Consider the following 15,883-nt stretch of genomic DNA (forward strand, 5'->3'; position numbering starts at 1 on the left):
AAATGGCCTGGCTATGGTTGTCTGTTCCTCCAACTCTTCTGATCCAGAAGGAAACTCTTATAGGTCCATTATAGTACTCATGAAAAAGACAAACACTTACTGGGTTAGTTTGAACTGCTCTGTGCACAATTCTTGTGCTTCTCTGTTAGAATCTACTGGCAGAAATATTCTTTTTATCTGTTGATTCTCTTTTTTGAGCAATGCAATGTTCAGTTTATGATTGGTTTAAACGGCATGCAGTACTCTTTATATAGCTTTGAGCCTTTGACATTCTTTAGAAATTGGAATTTTGAATCAGTGCTATGCTGTGTGGTCCCATCTGTTGACTTACAGGGTGGGGAAAAATCTTGCACTGTATCTTAATTTGTTGTCCCTTTAACATTACAAATCCTTTCTTACAGATCATGTATCATCTTGGTATAGCATGGGAATTGCGCTGGCCAACATCTTCATGTGAAAGAATAGAACTCCAGAAACATAAGCAGAAAATATTTTCAGATCCTGTAATCCCTACAATGGATCAGGTATTGCTTCCAGCACTTTGTATACCATAGCTGTGGCAATCTACATTAATGAGTTACCAGCAGTGACTGTCTACTTGCCTTTCATCATAAAACCCAACTTTTTGATGAAAATTATTTGGTCCTCAAGTTTTGGTTATTTACTGAATAAGCCTGTTTTGACCCATCAATATCATGGTTACACTATTCTTCTATAGTTGAGGGCTAGAAGGAGAGAAGAAGAAAACTGTGACAACAATTTTGGTTATTTATATGGACTTCAAAAGCATGTGGGTTGTCTGCATGTAATATAATTCCATAGATTGCGAGATTAATGCATCATCTGAGATGTTGAATTGATATACCAATTGGTGTGAATGGTAGAGTGAGTTTAATTTGTTTGTCTAGTTAGAGTGTGTGCCGAAGTGACAGTTTTTTGTATTGACTAAGATGATTTGTCCTATTCTTATTTACCTTTAGTGTGTGGTAGGATTGTGCTATATAGAAAGTTTATATAATATTCTTTTATGGTTTGCCATGTGTTGATGTGAAAGATGTTGCATGACTTCTTTCTTGTTGGAAGAAGATTGTAGCCAATCTTGCAACCTATTCTATTAATATAGCTATCCTAACTTTTCTGTGGTGGAACTGAAGGGGAATTTTCAATATATATTTATAATGTTTTTAATTTTCAATATAGCTGTTATGGTTGAATAAGGACTGGAGCTCCATGTTGACAAAATCACAACTGCATATGAGTTTGTTAGAACCATTTATTGCATTTAGGCGAGTTCTACTTCAAATCTTGAATTGCCATGACTGTATAATGCAACATCTTCTGCAGTCTGCATCCACTCTTCGTAAGGTATGATAACCATTCAGAGTACTAGGCCACCATGCTTTATTCTGTTTATCTAATTGGTTCAATTCGGTACAGGGCTCTCGATTTTCTCAAGCTGCTGCAGCTTTGCATGAATTTAAGTTTCTTTGTGTGAGAACTGGAGAACAAGGTTCATCTGCATATTGGCTTGGAAGGGTAAATTTGTCCCAATTCTTTCTGTATTGCTTTACAGTTAAATTTGATGGAAGATAATTATATCACCGAGCGTTCTAGTTCACATTCCATTTGGTTATTCAAAATAGAAGACCTTTTACTATTTTTCAGGAGTTTTTTGCTCAAATTTCCCCCTGCTGTAGCTTTGGTTACATTTCTGATTTAATTGTATTATTATCATTTTTTATAGGTAGATTAGATTGTAAAAAGCATTGACCTCTGCTACCTAAAAGGATTTTATTCAGCCTATATGTTTACTTCATGTTATCTTACTTTCTATTAAATCAGAGGCAAGCTATGAATGGATTTTTTAGGTTTTATCTTCCGGTATCAGTAAAAATAACTTTTTGGGTTTTCAAAATTGCTTCAGCTGTTGATTCATCTTCTAAAAGATATTCTCTGTATCTCTAACAAAATTATTATGACTAATAACAGCATTTAGGTATTGCCTCTCCAAAATTCTAATTATTTATCTTTTCCTTTATAACTTTTCTCATCATGTGAGAGCTATGGAGTTCAAATACTTGCTTTATATCATATTTTCTTGTTTAATGTCATATTTTCTCGTTTACTTCTGTACCTTGATGCTATTCACTTAAAAGTCGAACAGAAAGAAAACTGAATCAAGATAAAAATAAAAAATTGCATTAATTGTTTGATACTACCCTTCTTTTTCACCTAACTTGGTGATTGAGTCAATTTGCTAGAAAATTCCTTGCTATTAATGGTCTTAATTTTATTTCTTGGATGATACCATGTCTCCATGTTCGTAATCACAAATATCTTTAAATAAAATCCGATCCAGTTTGTTGTATCATATGTATGATTGCAGCTTGAGGAAGCAAAGCTGTTGCGTGCTCAAGGTCAGCATGAAATGGCCATCAGCCTTGCAAAATATATCTTGCAAACTTATCGGTTGAACAATGGGGCTTCAGATGTATATCGATTGGTCGGGAAGTGGTTGGCAGAAACTAGATCTAGCAAGTATGATTGTTCCGTTTGGATTAATTTTTCTGTTTTCTTCTTTTAAATTAATGGTAAATATTGATTATGTTTTCTTTCTTCAATGTTTTCTATGAAAATATAGCTCAAGAACTATTTTCGAGAAGTATTTAAAACCTGCAGTGTCACTTGCTGAGGGTCACAAGACTGCTGACAAGAAGTCTGCAGAAAGACAAAGTCAGATTCATTTCCACCTTGCACATTATGCAGATGCACTATTCAGAAGTTATGAGGAAAGACTTAATTCCAATGAATGGCAGGCAGCAATGCGTTTAAGAAAACATAAGGTAGTATTTGACAATATGCATATATACATATAGAGCTTGTCGCTAAAATTTGTGTAAATTGACTCTGCAGACATTAGAACTAGAAGCCCTTATTCGACGGCTAAATGGTTCGACAAAGGTATGTTACAATGATGTTTCCGTTCAAAGCGACATTATGCCATGTTATGTAATTGCTTGTGATGGTGTTTAAAATTTCTATTTACTGCTTTCATTTTCCTTCTCTGGGATGATGGTACTTTTTAGGGGGACAAAATTGACTACTCTGTGAAAATTCAAGAGTTACAAAAGCAACTTGCAATGGACAAGGAAGAAGCACAAAAATTGCAGGTACTGATTTACTTTTTCATTTTTAGGAGGCATATTCTATCTAAGTATGCATTTCTACATGTGCTGAGCATCATATCTTGTTTGCAATATGCTATCTGATGTAGCTTTCCTGAGTACTTTTTGGAGAAAAGATATAAAAGTATTTTGCTTTGCTCTATTGGTACACTTTGGGAAGAAAACACTAGCAAATCAATAGACTAAGCTTAAAAACAAGTTAGATAGAAGCTGGAAATCTTAATAGAACATAGGGTTAGGTAAACCTCCCGATTCTAAAGTCTATTAATTAAATGATAATAATAATAAGGCTTAATCTATCAAAAAAAAATAATAAGTCTTAATGTAAAAATAAATGCCCAAACTCTACCTAAAGTTAACTTTAGGTGCCTGGACCGTTAACACCGTTAAATTTGGCCTTAAGTGACACGTGTCAGACATAAAATATCAATTTTTTAAAATAATTTTTTTAAAATTTTGTATAAGCCTGACACGTGTCAACTAAAGGCCGAATTTAATGGCAGGCACCTAAAAGTGTAATGTCAGAAACGTTAGGCACCTATTTTTAACGGAAAATTCTTTAGGCACCTAAAGTTAACTTTGGGTATAGTTGAGGCCTCCCTTTCTTATAAAAAAAAATTGTGTATAGTTTGGGCACTTATTTTTGCATTAAGCCTAATAATAATGTGGCTGCAAATCTATTTTACAGCTTATAAAATGAAGCTTTATTCTTAGTCCTAGACTAAAACTCTATAGATAAATTATAATCTTAACCATCCATCCATGTCTCTAATATTACTAAATAGGTATAAATTTAGCAACACTCTTCCCCCAGGATCCTTTTCGAGAGAAAGCTTTATTCCTTGCCCTAGATTAAAACTTTAAAGATAACTTAGAATGCTAGCCGTGCCGTGCATTCACATATCTAAAAAATAATAAATAAGTTTGAATTTAGAAATAATAAAATAGCGTAATAGTAGTAAGTTTGTCATCTATAATCATGGAAGATCTATTGTTATTTTTATTGTTTACGCACACCGTTTAATCTTTTGCCTGACGTAAAGCTCTATAATCTAGCCTATAAATAATATTTTATATCCTTCTCTTTGCTTCCCAGGACGACAGAGACAATTTTCTCAACCTAGCTTTGGAGGGATATAAGCGTTGCTTGGTCATAGGTGACAAATATGACGTTAGAGTGGTATGCACTTGAATCCTAGTATTTTCTGCATAAGATAAAACAAAAACGTTATGATTTGTGTTCATTAAAAACATAAATTATAATGTTAATTCCAATTGCTTTGGTGTGAACAACTAGTTTTAGTTTTTTATAGTAAGGCCTGCATCTAGAATCTATTGCACTTATTTGAATGTATCCCATGGAAATGAAAAAGTTTTCAATTGGTGTTCAAATTCTATAATTAATTATTCGGTGGATAAGTGTAGAGGAGTGGAAGATGCAGGAGTTGTCTCCACCCAGCATGGAAAATCGGAAGGCTTTATTGGAGGAATAGAAGGTGGATTGAGTATGGGGGGTGATTCTTTTGAGCATGATAAAGTTGACTGGGAGAATGGGCTTCGGATAGGTACATCAAGTCCAGTGTTGAGTGGTCTGGGCCCAGATATTGGTCAAAAATTTTGTTCTGCTGCAGATAATATTAATGATCCAGGTGGGATTGAAGATGGTTTGGGGTCTGTTAAAGTGGTTAAGGTGGTAAGTTCATCAGGTGGTTCACAACCTCGGTCTGCAAATTCTGTGAAGTCCGGCCCGGTTCGCAGGAAGTTAGTTAGGAGTTTCAAGAGGTTTTACTGCAGGTCTAAGAGAAGAAAGTTGTGGATTAAAGACGTGCAGGCTTGTAAGAAGGTTTCTCGAGGGGAGTCCAGTAAGGAGTTAAGTAGGGCTGCAAGTTCTAAGGGTGGTAATTCTGAAATTCCAGTAGCTGCTGGTTTTTCAGAAAGGGACAATGTTGGTCCTAGGATGAGGAATCTTAATAGGAGATTTAGAAGATCACTCTTTAGGGAAGCTGTGGAACATGCTAGTGTGTCCACATTATCCTCATCAGCTTTTCCTGTGCTATTGGACGAAGCTGTTGCTACATGGGAAATCAGTAAGATTCTGGGTGTTTCTTTCAAGGAAGGGAAGATGCTTTTTTACAAAACATTATGGACTTGGAGAAAGGCTCGAGTGCGGTTAGCTGAGGTCGGGGGCAATTTATAGGATTTTCTTGGTTTGTCATATAAGTTTAGAATGCAAAGGCTTATTATTTTGTCTTGGAACGTTAGGGGGTTGGGTAAAAAAGAAAAGCAGAGAGCTGTTCAGAAATTAGTCTGAGAAAAAACCATCTTTTCTTTTTCTTCAAGAAACAAAACTTGAGAATTTACCATTCGCTTTTTTAAGGAGTGGATTGAATAAGTTGCAAGGTTTTGTTGTGTCTCCAGCTAAAGGTTCTTCAGGTATTTTTAGTTGTTGGGATGAGACTGTTTTTGTGTTAGAAGAGCATCATATTCATAAGAGGTTTTTAGCAGTGTTTGGGAAATTTAAGTCCAGCAAACTTAAATGTGGGTTTATAAATGTCTATGGTCCTTTTTGGAAGAAGAGAAGGCAAGGTTTTTTGAAGAACTGGGACTGTTCATTAATGGTTCCAATGTCCCTTTGTGTGTGGGAGGAGATTTCAATGCCTACATAACAGAGAATGAGAAGGATGGTATGGCTCAAAATAGGAATTCGATGGAAATTTTTAGGCTCTTTATTCAGCAAACGGGACTTATTGATTTGCCTTTAATAGGGGGGAATTTACATGGAGCAGCAATCGGGATGTTCCAACTGTTGTTAAACTAGATAGGTTCCTGGTTAATGTCAGTTTCTCAGAAGAATTGCACTGTATCAACCAATTTTTACTGTATCAACCAATTGGGGGAAGAGGCCTTTTAGATTGTTCAATTATTTAATGTCTGAGGATGGTTTTGAAGAGAAGGTTGTTGAGTCTATTAAGGAGTTCGAGGAGAAGAAAAAAGCTGGAATTTTGAGCATTCTAAGGAATACAAAGTCGGCCATTAAGAGCTGGTCTGGGGAAAGGAAACAGTTTCCACGGCAGGATATTGCTGCTCTGGAAGATAAAATTCAACAGTTTGAATTAAGTTTGAATTAAGTTTGAATTAAGTTTGCAGCAAAATCAGAGTGCCATTATAGATGACAATGCGGCAGAGTTAGGAAAATGAGAAATGAACTGTGGAGACTTTACAGAGTTGAGGAACAAATTTGGTTTCAAAATTCAAGAGAAAAGTTGGTGAAAGATGAAGACCGGAATTCTAAATTTTTTCACACAAGTGCTTCCATTAGGAGGAGGATGAATTCTATGAATGCAATTCACGTTGATGGTAAAATTATCAAAGATCCGGTTATTATAAAGTCTACTGTCAGAGAACATTTTTTTAAAGCCTTTAATCATCGTTCTACCTTGGAAGTGGAGGATATTAATTTAAACTTTTCAAGAATTTCTCTGGAGCAGAGTCTGTTATTAGAGAAGGAGTTTATGGAAGAAGAGATTTGGGATACCATTAACTCGTGTGATAGTAACAAAGTTCCTGGGCCAGATGGGTTGAACATGGGTTTTTTCAAAAAATTATGGCCTTACTTGAAAAGGGATATTCTGAAGTTTTTCCATAATTTCTTTTTGGGAAAGGAGTGGGAGAATGGCATTAATCATTCTTTCATTACCTTAATCCCGAAGGGTTCTAATATTGGGGGTTTGGATGATTTCAGACCTATTTCTCTCGTAGGAGGGATGTACAAGATTCTTTCCAAGTGTCTGTCGAGAAGATTGAGAGGTTGCATCAAGGATATTATCAGTGACTCACAATTTGCTTTTATTCCGGGTCGACAAATTTTGGATTGTTCTTTTATTGCTAATGAAGGTATCAACTTATGGAGGAAGAAAGGTTTGAAGGCTTGTGTCTTTAAGGTGGATTTTAAGAAGGCTTATGATACGGTAGATTGGGACATTCTCTTTAAAGTTTTGGGTAAAATGGGTTTCGGATCAAAATGGTGTAGCTGGATTCGGATTTGTGTCACTACAGCTTCGATATCAGTGTTGGTTAATGGTGTTCCTACGGATGAATTTTTGTTGTCTAGAGGTCTTAGACAGGGTTGTTCCCTCTCCCCATTGTTGTTCAATCTTGTTGACGAATTGCTTAATCTTCTGATTATCTAAGCAGTCCAGTCAGGCCTGTTTTGTGGCCTGACAGTTGGCAAAGACGAGAATGTTGTTAATTTGTCTCATCTGCAATTTGCAGATGATCTCATCATCTTCTGCAATGCATCGAAGACTCGGATTCTAAATGGTAAGAGGGTTCTTCGAGTTTTTGAAGTTATGTCAGGCCTTAAATTGAATCTCACTAAGAGTAAATTATTTGGGATTAACATTACTGAGGAAGTGGTTACTCAGTGGGCTAATGCTATAGGTTGTTTAGTAGGTCATTTCCCGTTGGAATATTTGGGGCTTCCTCTTGGTGCTAAGCGAAATTCTCAGCAGATGTGGGATCTGGTAGTGCAGAAGTTTTACAACAAATTAACAGGCTGGAAGGCTAAGACACTGTCTATGGCAGGCAGATTGGTTTTATTGAAGGCAGTTTTGTGTTCTTTACCAACCTACTATATGTCCTTGTTCAAGATTCCTGTTTCGGTATATGATAAACTCAATGCTATCATGGCTAGATTTTTGTGGGGAGGAGGGGTTGAGGTCAAAAAAATTCATTGGGTTAATTGGTCAACAGTTTGCTCTGATAAACGGGTGGGTGGTCTTGGTGTTGTAGATCTTGATTATATGAATAGAGCTCTACTTGGGAAATGGAGGTTTGCTAATGACTGTGATTCAGTGTGGAAAAAGGTAATCTGCAGTAAATATAATTTGGACTCTAGTTTTTTGTCGTTCAATGAAAAACTTCCTGCTAATGCTTCATGGATCTGGAAATCGATGGTCAATAACCATTTCAATGAGGATCAATTTGGAACTAAGTTTCGAAGTTTGTTTAATGTTAGGGTGAGGAATGGTGGGAGTATCAGATTTTGGTTTGATAGTTGGGCGCTTGATTCCCCTCTTAAAGTGGTTTTCCAAAGATTGTTTGCTCTTTCGATGAACAAAAATGGGAAGCTTAATGAGTTTGGGGAGTTTCGGTCTTCAGTTTGGGTTTGGCATATTCAATTGAGAAGGAATTTAAGTGAATGGGAATTGGATCAGTTTGCTGAGTTAATGGATGTAATCCATAATTTCACACTTAATAATGAGATGTCAGATGGTATGGTATGGAGAGGGAATGGGGAAGGAATTTTTTTCTGTTAATTCGTGTTTGAAGTCTTGCTGTCCTGTTTTGACAGCAGATTCTTTTTGGATGAAGCACATTTGGAGGGGTTTGGTTCCCCCTAGAGTGGAGATCTTCATGTGGCAGGTGGTGTATCAAAGGTTGCCAGTTAAACTTGAATTACATAAGAGAGGAGTTTCAGCAATTGTTGATGTTGCTTGTCCATTATGTAAGAAGGCGGATGAATCCTCTTCTCATTTATTTTTTACTTGCTCGGTCGCGTGGTCTGTTTGGAATAATTTTTTGGGATTTTGGGGTGTTTGTTCAGCTTTACAAGCTGATGCTAAAAGTTTTTTGTTAGCTTGGGGAGATTTGGTGCCTAATTCTATAATTTGGACTTTCATTCCAGGAGTGGTGTTTTGGACAATCTGGAAATGTAGAAATGCGATTGTGTTTGATAAGGGGAGTTTAGATCAGATTGATCTGTTCTTTTTGGCAAGATGTAGGCTGGCTGCATGGTTCTTAGTTGTCTATAAGGAGACGCCTATTCTAAAGGACTGTCTTATTTGTGATCCTTCGCTTGGGGATTGTTGCGCTATTTCTATATCTTCAATCATTAAAATTAAGGCCTGGACTCGGCCTCCAAAGGGCTATATAAAATTGAATGTGGATGCAGCTGTTACTGCAGATTGGAGGAAAAGTGGAGTTGGGGGAATTCTAAGAGTGGAGAATGGTTCGGTGGTGGGTTCTTTTCAAGAGGCATCTGGTCCGGGTCCTCCCATTTTGATAGAGCTAATGGCAATTAAGAAGGTCTTGATTTTCTTTGCTTCATTCCAGCGGCGGTTTGAGGATCGCTTGATTGTTGAATCCGATAGTAAAATTGCGGTGGACTGGATCAAGAACTATGATAGATGTCCCAATGTATATGTAGACATTGTGAACGAAATAATTACTAAGTTAAGAGGTTTGGGAGGCATTATTAGATGGGTTGCTAGGTCAGCTAATGTTGAGGCTGATGCTTTAGCAAAGGCTGGTATTGGCTAGCTTTGAAGTCTTTTGGTTATGTTTGGGTCTGTTATTTTTTTATGCTATGGGTTGGTGTGTATAGGGAGTCTATTTGATTGTTCCCTAAGTATTATGTAATTTATGTGTTTTAATGAATTATAAGGCACTCTTTTCCTCCTTCCGCTGATTAAGGAGCACTTTATGATCCATTAATCATGAAGGGGGTTTTTAACGAGGCCTGCCATTCCTATAAAAAAAAATGCTTTTTCATAAACTAACCTTTGTGCGTTTAGGTGTTTCGACTAGTATCATTGTGGTTCAGCCTTTCATGTAAACAAGATGTTGTCAACAACTTGCTTAAAACGATTGATGAGGTATTGAGTTCAGGGCCGATCATGTAGTTGAAGTGTAACCTATTAAATTTTTATTTAGCTTTTCTATGTTTGAATTTTCAGGTTCAAACTTATAAATTTGTTCCACTGGTGTACCAAATTGCTTCAAGACTGGGAAACGTTAGGGATGGAACTGGGCCTAATAATTTTCAGGTTTTACTATTCTTGGACTGTTCAATTTTCTATTGAGTTCAATTTCATTCTAATCAAATTGTCCCTTTGCAGTTTGCCTTGGTTTCTCTTGTGAAGAAAATGGCCATTGATCATCCCTACCATACAATCATCCTGGTAATCTTAACAACCTTACTGCATTTTGTTGGGAAAATGAATTTTCATTGCTTAAGTCATCATTTGTGTTACTTTGAAATAAATAATAAATAAATAAAGCTTCTATATGAATTTATGTCGGTGGTTGAAACAGAAATTAAAGGGCTACATAACCTTTTTATCCTAGCAGTATGCGCTGAAAAACTTCTAACATCTTAGTGCCTATGTATTTTTATATCTAAATATGGTTTTTACCTTTTTGTTTGAAATGTTGCAACTTTCTTTCTGTTTTGATGCTAGCTTCTAGCTCTTGCAAATGGTGACCGTATCAAGGACAAACAGCGAAGCAGGAACTCTTTTGTTGTGGATTTGGATAAAAAGCTTGCTGCAGAAAATCTCTTGGAAGAGTTATCAGCATACCATGGTCCTATTATTAGACAGGTGATTTGATTTTATTTCTTTTTACTATAATTTTTTTTTGTTCTTATCGGTGGGTTTTCTTGTTTTATTTTGTAATCGTTGGCATTACTTTTAATTATTTTCAGATGAAACAAATGGTGGAGATCTATATCAAGCTTGCAGAACTTGAGACCAAGAGAGAGGTTTCATTACATGCTCCAAATGTCCAGTGTTTTTTATTTCTATTCTTTACAGTTGGCTATAATTCATTTTCACAAATTAATTAATTAATGTCCTCTCAATAGGACACCAGTAGAAAGGTACAACTGCCAAGAGAAATCCGTAGTGTTCGACAGCTGGAACTCGTAAGTGCTACTATTCTGATTCATAACTTTTGAATTGTTGGTTTCTATTCAGAAGGTTTGGTGTTTCTGGTTACACTCTTCCTGTGCTAAAAATACTGCTAGCTGTTCGGGTTGTATTTTCATTAATCATAGTCAAAAGATCAAGGCGGACATATGTTTAGAGAATAATTAACAGATCTATTCTCTTTATACAGTCCCTTTGTTCAGTTTGAGAAAGAGGTGGGGATTTAAGAAAGCGATTGAGAATGTCAACGGTGCATGGATTGACGGGAAGAAAGTCTATGTTGGGGCTGTGAAATATAAGAGTAAGCGGTCGTTGTTAGCTGCTGGAAGTAGGTCCCAGACGGAAACATAGAAGTCTAATAGGGGAGAGGATGGTAGGAAAAGAGAAGAAACAATATCTTTGAACAAAATGAGGGATGGAAGATCTTATAAGGATGTACTGGTTTCAAATGAATGGAGGAATGCAAAGATTTTTATGGATAATAGAGATGGGGGTTTGAGAAGGGGTGTAGGGGTGAATTAGAAACAAATGCCGATCGGAAGCGGGTGACAGGTCGTTCCTATTACTAGAAGAGAATGATGAAGTCAATGCTACATGGGAATTGGGAAATCTCCTAGGAATAACATTTAAGGGGGGGGGAGCGGTGGCTGAAAAATTAGCACAAATGAGTAAAAGGTGTGGGGAGGAGGGAGGAGTTAGTTTTCTTCATCCTATAGGGGTTATATTTGTATTAATGTTGAAGTTTTCTGTTTTGTCATGGAATGCGCGTGGTTTGGGGAGAAAGAAGAAGGTGAGGGCTGTTAGGAGAAGAAGCCTGTAGTGGTTTTCCTACAGGAAACTAAAGTGCAAGTGATGAACCAGTCGTTGTTGAGGAGAGTGGGAGGGAGTTTCTTACAAGGTTGTCTGGTACTTCCTTCAGGAGGGACTGCAGGAGGGTTATTTACTATTTGGGATGAGGATAAGATTGATGTCTTGGACCAGGTTATGAGTAGGAGATTTGTTAATTTAAAGAAATGGTAATAAATGTTGGTTTGTCAATGTGTGCGGTCCTACAATAAAAGTGGAAAAGGAAAGTTTTTTTAATGAGTTGGTGTCGTTTGTGGAACAAGTGGTTGGGCCTATTTGTGTAGGAGGGGATTTCAATTCTTATTTGATTCCTGAAGAGAAACTAGGTAAGAATCAAAATTTTCATTCAATGAAGGTGTTTTCGGATTTTATGCAAATGTCGGAATTGATTGATCTTCCTTTGAATTGTGGTACTTTCACTTGGGGAAATAATAGAGAGGAACAATCGGTTGTGAGGTTGGATTGATTTCTGGCGGATTCGTTGTTTCTAGATCTGTTTCCGAGAATATCTCAATTTTTGCTTCCTCGTTCTATTTCAGACCATAATCCTGTAGTGTTGGAAAATATTTCGTTTGATTGGGGTCCTCGGCCGTTTAAGTTATTTAACTATATGTTGGAGGATAATAGTTTCCAAGAAATGATAAAAACAAAGTTTGGGGAATTGAAGATGGGGACGAGACGCAGAGGACTATTTGTGTTATTGAAAGAGGTTAAGGTGGCTGTTAAAGCATGGTCTGGAGATAGACATTTTGTATTATCAAAAGAAGTAGCAGATTTGGAAAAATCCATACATGAGAAGGAATTGGCAAGGCAACAGGGTTCGAATTCGGTGGACTTCGATCAAATTGTTAAAGTGAAGAATGGATTATGAAAGCTCTATCAAAGGGAGGAACGAATTTGGCATCAGAAATCAAGGTGTAAATGGTTTTTGGAATGGGATCGTAATTCCCGGTTTTTCCATCAATGTGCAGCAAAGAGGGGTAGGGTAAATTCTATTTTATCTTTGAAGATCAAGGGGGAGGAGTGTTCGAATCCTGAAGTTATAAAAGCACACATTTATTATCATTTTAAAGTGGCTTATAATTCAATAAATACTTTAGAGGCAGTGGAGATAAATATGAATTTTGCCAAGCTTAGTCCAGATATGGCTCAGAGGTTGGAAGTGGAGTTTACAAAGGAGGAAATATGGGGCATTGTGTCAGAGTCAAATCCGAATAAAGCTCCTCGGACTGACGAGGTAAACTTGGGTTTCTTCAAAAAAAAATTGTGTAGGTTATGCAATAGATAAGTTAGTATTTTAATATAACACTAACTATTAGAAAGTTAGATAGATAAGGATAACTACTAAGTAGTTTACTTCTAATAGAAAACTTACTCCTAACTTTTCCTATAAAAAGATGTATTTTCACCATTCACAATATATAATGAAAAGAGTTTCTTTTCTTCTCCACTATGTTGTTTACTCTTTATCAACATGGTATCAGCTAGGTGACCGATCTTTCACCTAAATCTAGCCAATTTTTTTTTTCTTTTTTTACCCTAAATCTAGCCGTCGATCATGAATTCCACCACTTCATCGGAGGTCACTTCGGAAATCCTCATTAATTCACCCCATTCTGATGTTTCTTCAGCCTCTATCACCTGTCACCGATTGAATGGTGACAATTATATCCCTCACTCACAAACTACTACTCGGCCAAAGAAAGGGAGACCTTGGTGTGACTTTTGTAAGAAGGTTGGCCATCTGTAGGATTTCTGTTGGAAATTACATGGCAAGCCTACTGATGGGAAGTCTTCAAAACAGCATCAACAACGTGATACTCAAGAAAACTATGCTGTGAATACTGATTTACAAGGAAGTTCGTTTACTAAAAAACAAATGGAAGAGTTGCAGCAGTTTTTTAGTCAGTTAAACACTCATTCCCAATCAGTACCTGCAGGTAGAATTCCTTCTGCTACTTTGGCTAATACATCCACCACTCCTACTTGGGTTGTGGATTCTGGTGCAAGTGATCATATGACAGGTGATCTTCGTCTCTTTCGCACTTTTCATGCCGACTCGTCTGTATCTCATATTCGAACAGCTTATGGTTCTCTATCTGGTGTTGCCGATCATGGGTCTATTCGAATAAATCATGATATTTTGTTATCTCATGTTCTTTATGTTCCCAATCTTACTTGCAATCTTATCTCCATTAGCAAGTTGTCTGCCGATTTATGTTGTATCACGAAATTTAACTCTGATTTTTGTGAATTTCAGGATTCTAGCGGGGAAAGTGATTGGCAGTGCTAGGCTTTGTGGGTGTCTTTACCTACTTCCAGCAACTTTATTTTCCCACCCATCTACTTCCTACCATGTTATACAACAATTTCCTTTACTTGAACCTTCAACCGATGTTATGTTATTGCTTTTTCGTTTAGGACATCCTAGTTTCTTTTATCTTGCAAAATTGTTTCCACATTTGTTTGTCAATAAGGTCCAAAATCTTTTTCTTGTGATATTTGTCCACTTGCTAAACAAATTAGGAGTGTTTATCTACCTTCTCCATATAAACCGTCCAAACCATTTACCATGATCCATAGTGATATTTGGGGACCATCTCGGGTCGCATCTTTACATGGGTTTCGTTGGTTTATTTCATTTATTGATGATAACACTCGTACTATCTGGACCTTTCTCATGAAAACCAAATCTGAAGCTTGTGAAATATTTAAACAGTTCCATAAGATGGTTGAAACCCAATTTCAATGTTCAATCCAAATGTTTCATTCTGACAATGGTAGCGAGTATTTTGCCAATGTTTTGGGTTCTTTCTTTCAGGAAACCGGGATTATTCATCTTACTTCGTGTGTCAATTCTCCTTAACAAAATGGGATTGCTGAGCGAAAAAACAGGCATCTTCTTGAGGTTACTCGGTCTCTACTTTTTTCCACAAATGTTCCCAACTATTTTTGGGGGGAAGCTCTTTTAACTATCACTTATTTGATTAACCATCTCCCTAGTAAACCGTTACAATTTAAGTGTCCGATAGATGTTTTTCTTCAGTTTTTTCCCAATTTTAAACCAATGACTTCATTGTTACCCCTTAGAGTTTTTGGTTGTACTGTGTTCGTTCATAACAATGTTCCTTTCAGGTCCAAATTAGATCCTCGAGCATTTCGGTGTGTTTCTGGGTTATTCATAGACTCAAAAGGGCTTTCGGTGTTATTATCCTCGTACAAAGAAATTCTTTATTACTATGGACGTTAATTTCTTTGAAAAAATACTTTTTTCCTTAAAACTGCTATTCAGAGGGAGTCATATAATGAATATCAGTTTATTGACTCACAACAATTGTCACTTGATTTGCAGCCAGCTCTTTTTGATCAACCAACACCGTCAAACCAGTTAAACCAGTCGAATAAGCCTACAAAATCGCTACAGCCAGACCAAACAACACTACCAAACTCAGAAAACGTATCCTTGCCAAACCAGTCCACCGAAACACATTTACCTCGGCATGATCAACTTATCATTTCGCCTCAAATACCTCAATCTGAGTTGTAGATTTACAAGAGACGACAAAAACCAATTTCTAAATCAATCCTTGAACCTAATCCCGAGTCTCCCACACAGCATGGACACTATCATGAACCTGAACCGAACGAGAATCCTTTGGAGAATGAAGAAGGTAATCAGAGTTCTTCCACTGAATTAAATGTTTTAATTGATGATAATGACTTGCTGATTGCTCAAAGGAAATGAGTAAGAAAATGCAGAAATTATCCAATTGAGAGATTTGTTGCATATGGAAAGCTAATGCCTTGTTTTAAGAACTTTACAGCAATTGTAGATAGCATTACTGTTCCAGATACGGTGGAAGAAGCATTGAAAGATCCCAAGTGGAAAAAGGTAGTAGAAAAGGAATTAAAAGCACTGGAAAACAACAATACTTGGATTATAGTTGATCTTCCGAAATATAAAAAACCAGTCGGCTGCAAATGGGTATTCACGGTAAAATACAAAGCTGATGGTAGCATTGAAAGATATAAGGCGAGATTAGTGGCGAAAGGATTCACTCAATCTTTTGGAGTTGATTATCATGAAACGTTTGCTCCGGTAGCAAAACTAAACACTGTGAGAGTGTTACTGTCATTAGCAGT

General features: G+C 36.7%; 1 protein-coding gene across 1 annotated transcript in view; it reads left to right on the plus strand.

Moving 5' to 3' along the window:
- Positions 1-15,883, plus strand: part of LOC120204566 (serine/threonine-protein kinase ATM-like) — a 91,788-nt gene that overhangs the window by 63,906 nt on the left and 11,999 nt on the right. The window contains 14 exon segments of the mRNA XM_039204626.1: positions 402-524; positions 1,201-1,365; positions 1,438-1,536; positions 2,387-2,538; positions 2,642-2,843; positions 2,914-2,961; positions 3,087-3,170; positions 4,282-4,365; positions 9,761-9,841; positions 9,923-10,012; positions 10,085-10,147; positions 10,427-10,567; positions 10,672-10,728; positions 10,831-10,890. Coding sequence (XP_039060557.1) covers positions 402-524; positions 1,201-1,365; positions 1,438-1,536; positions 2,387-2,538; positions 2,642-2,843; positions 2,914-2,961; positions 3,087-3,170; positions 4,282-4,365; positions 9,761-9,841; positions 9,923-10,012; positions 10,085-10,147; positions 10,427-10,567; positions 10,672-10,728; positions 10,831-10,890 — 1,449 coding nt within the window.

Source organism: Hibiscus syriacus, unplaced genomic scaffold (assembly GCF_006381635.1).
Source record: "Hibiscus syriacus cultivar Baekdansim isolate YM2019G1 unplaced genomic scaffold, ASM638163v2 tig00011079_pilon, whole genome shotgun sequence".
Classification (NCBI taxonomy): Eukaryota; Viridiplantae; Streptophyta; class Magnoliopsida; order Malvales; family Malvaceae; genus Hibiscus; species Hibiscus syriacus.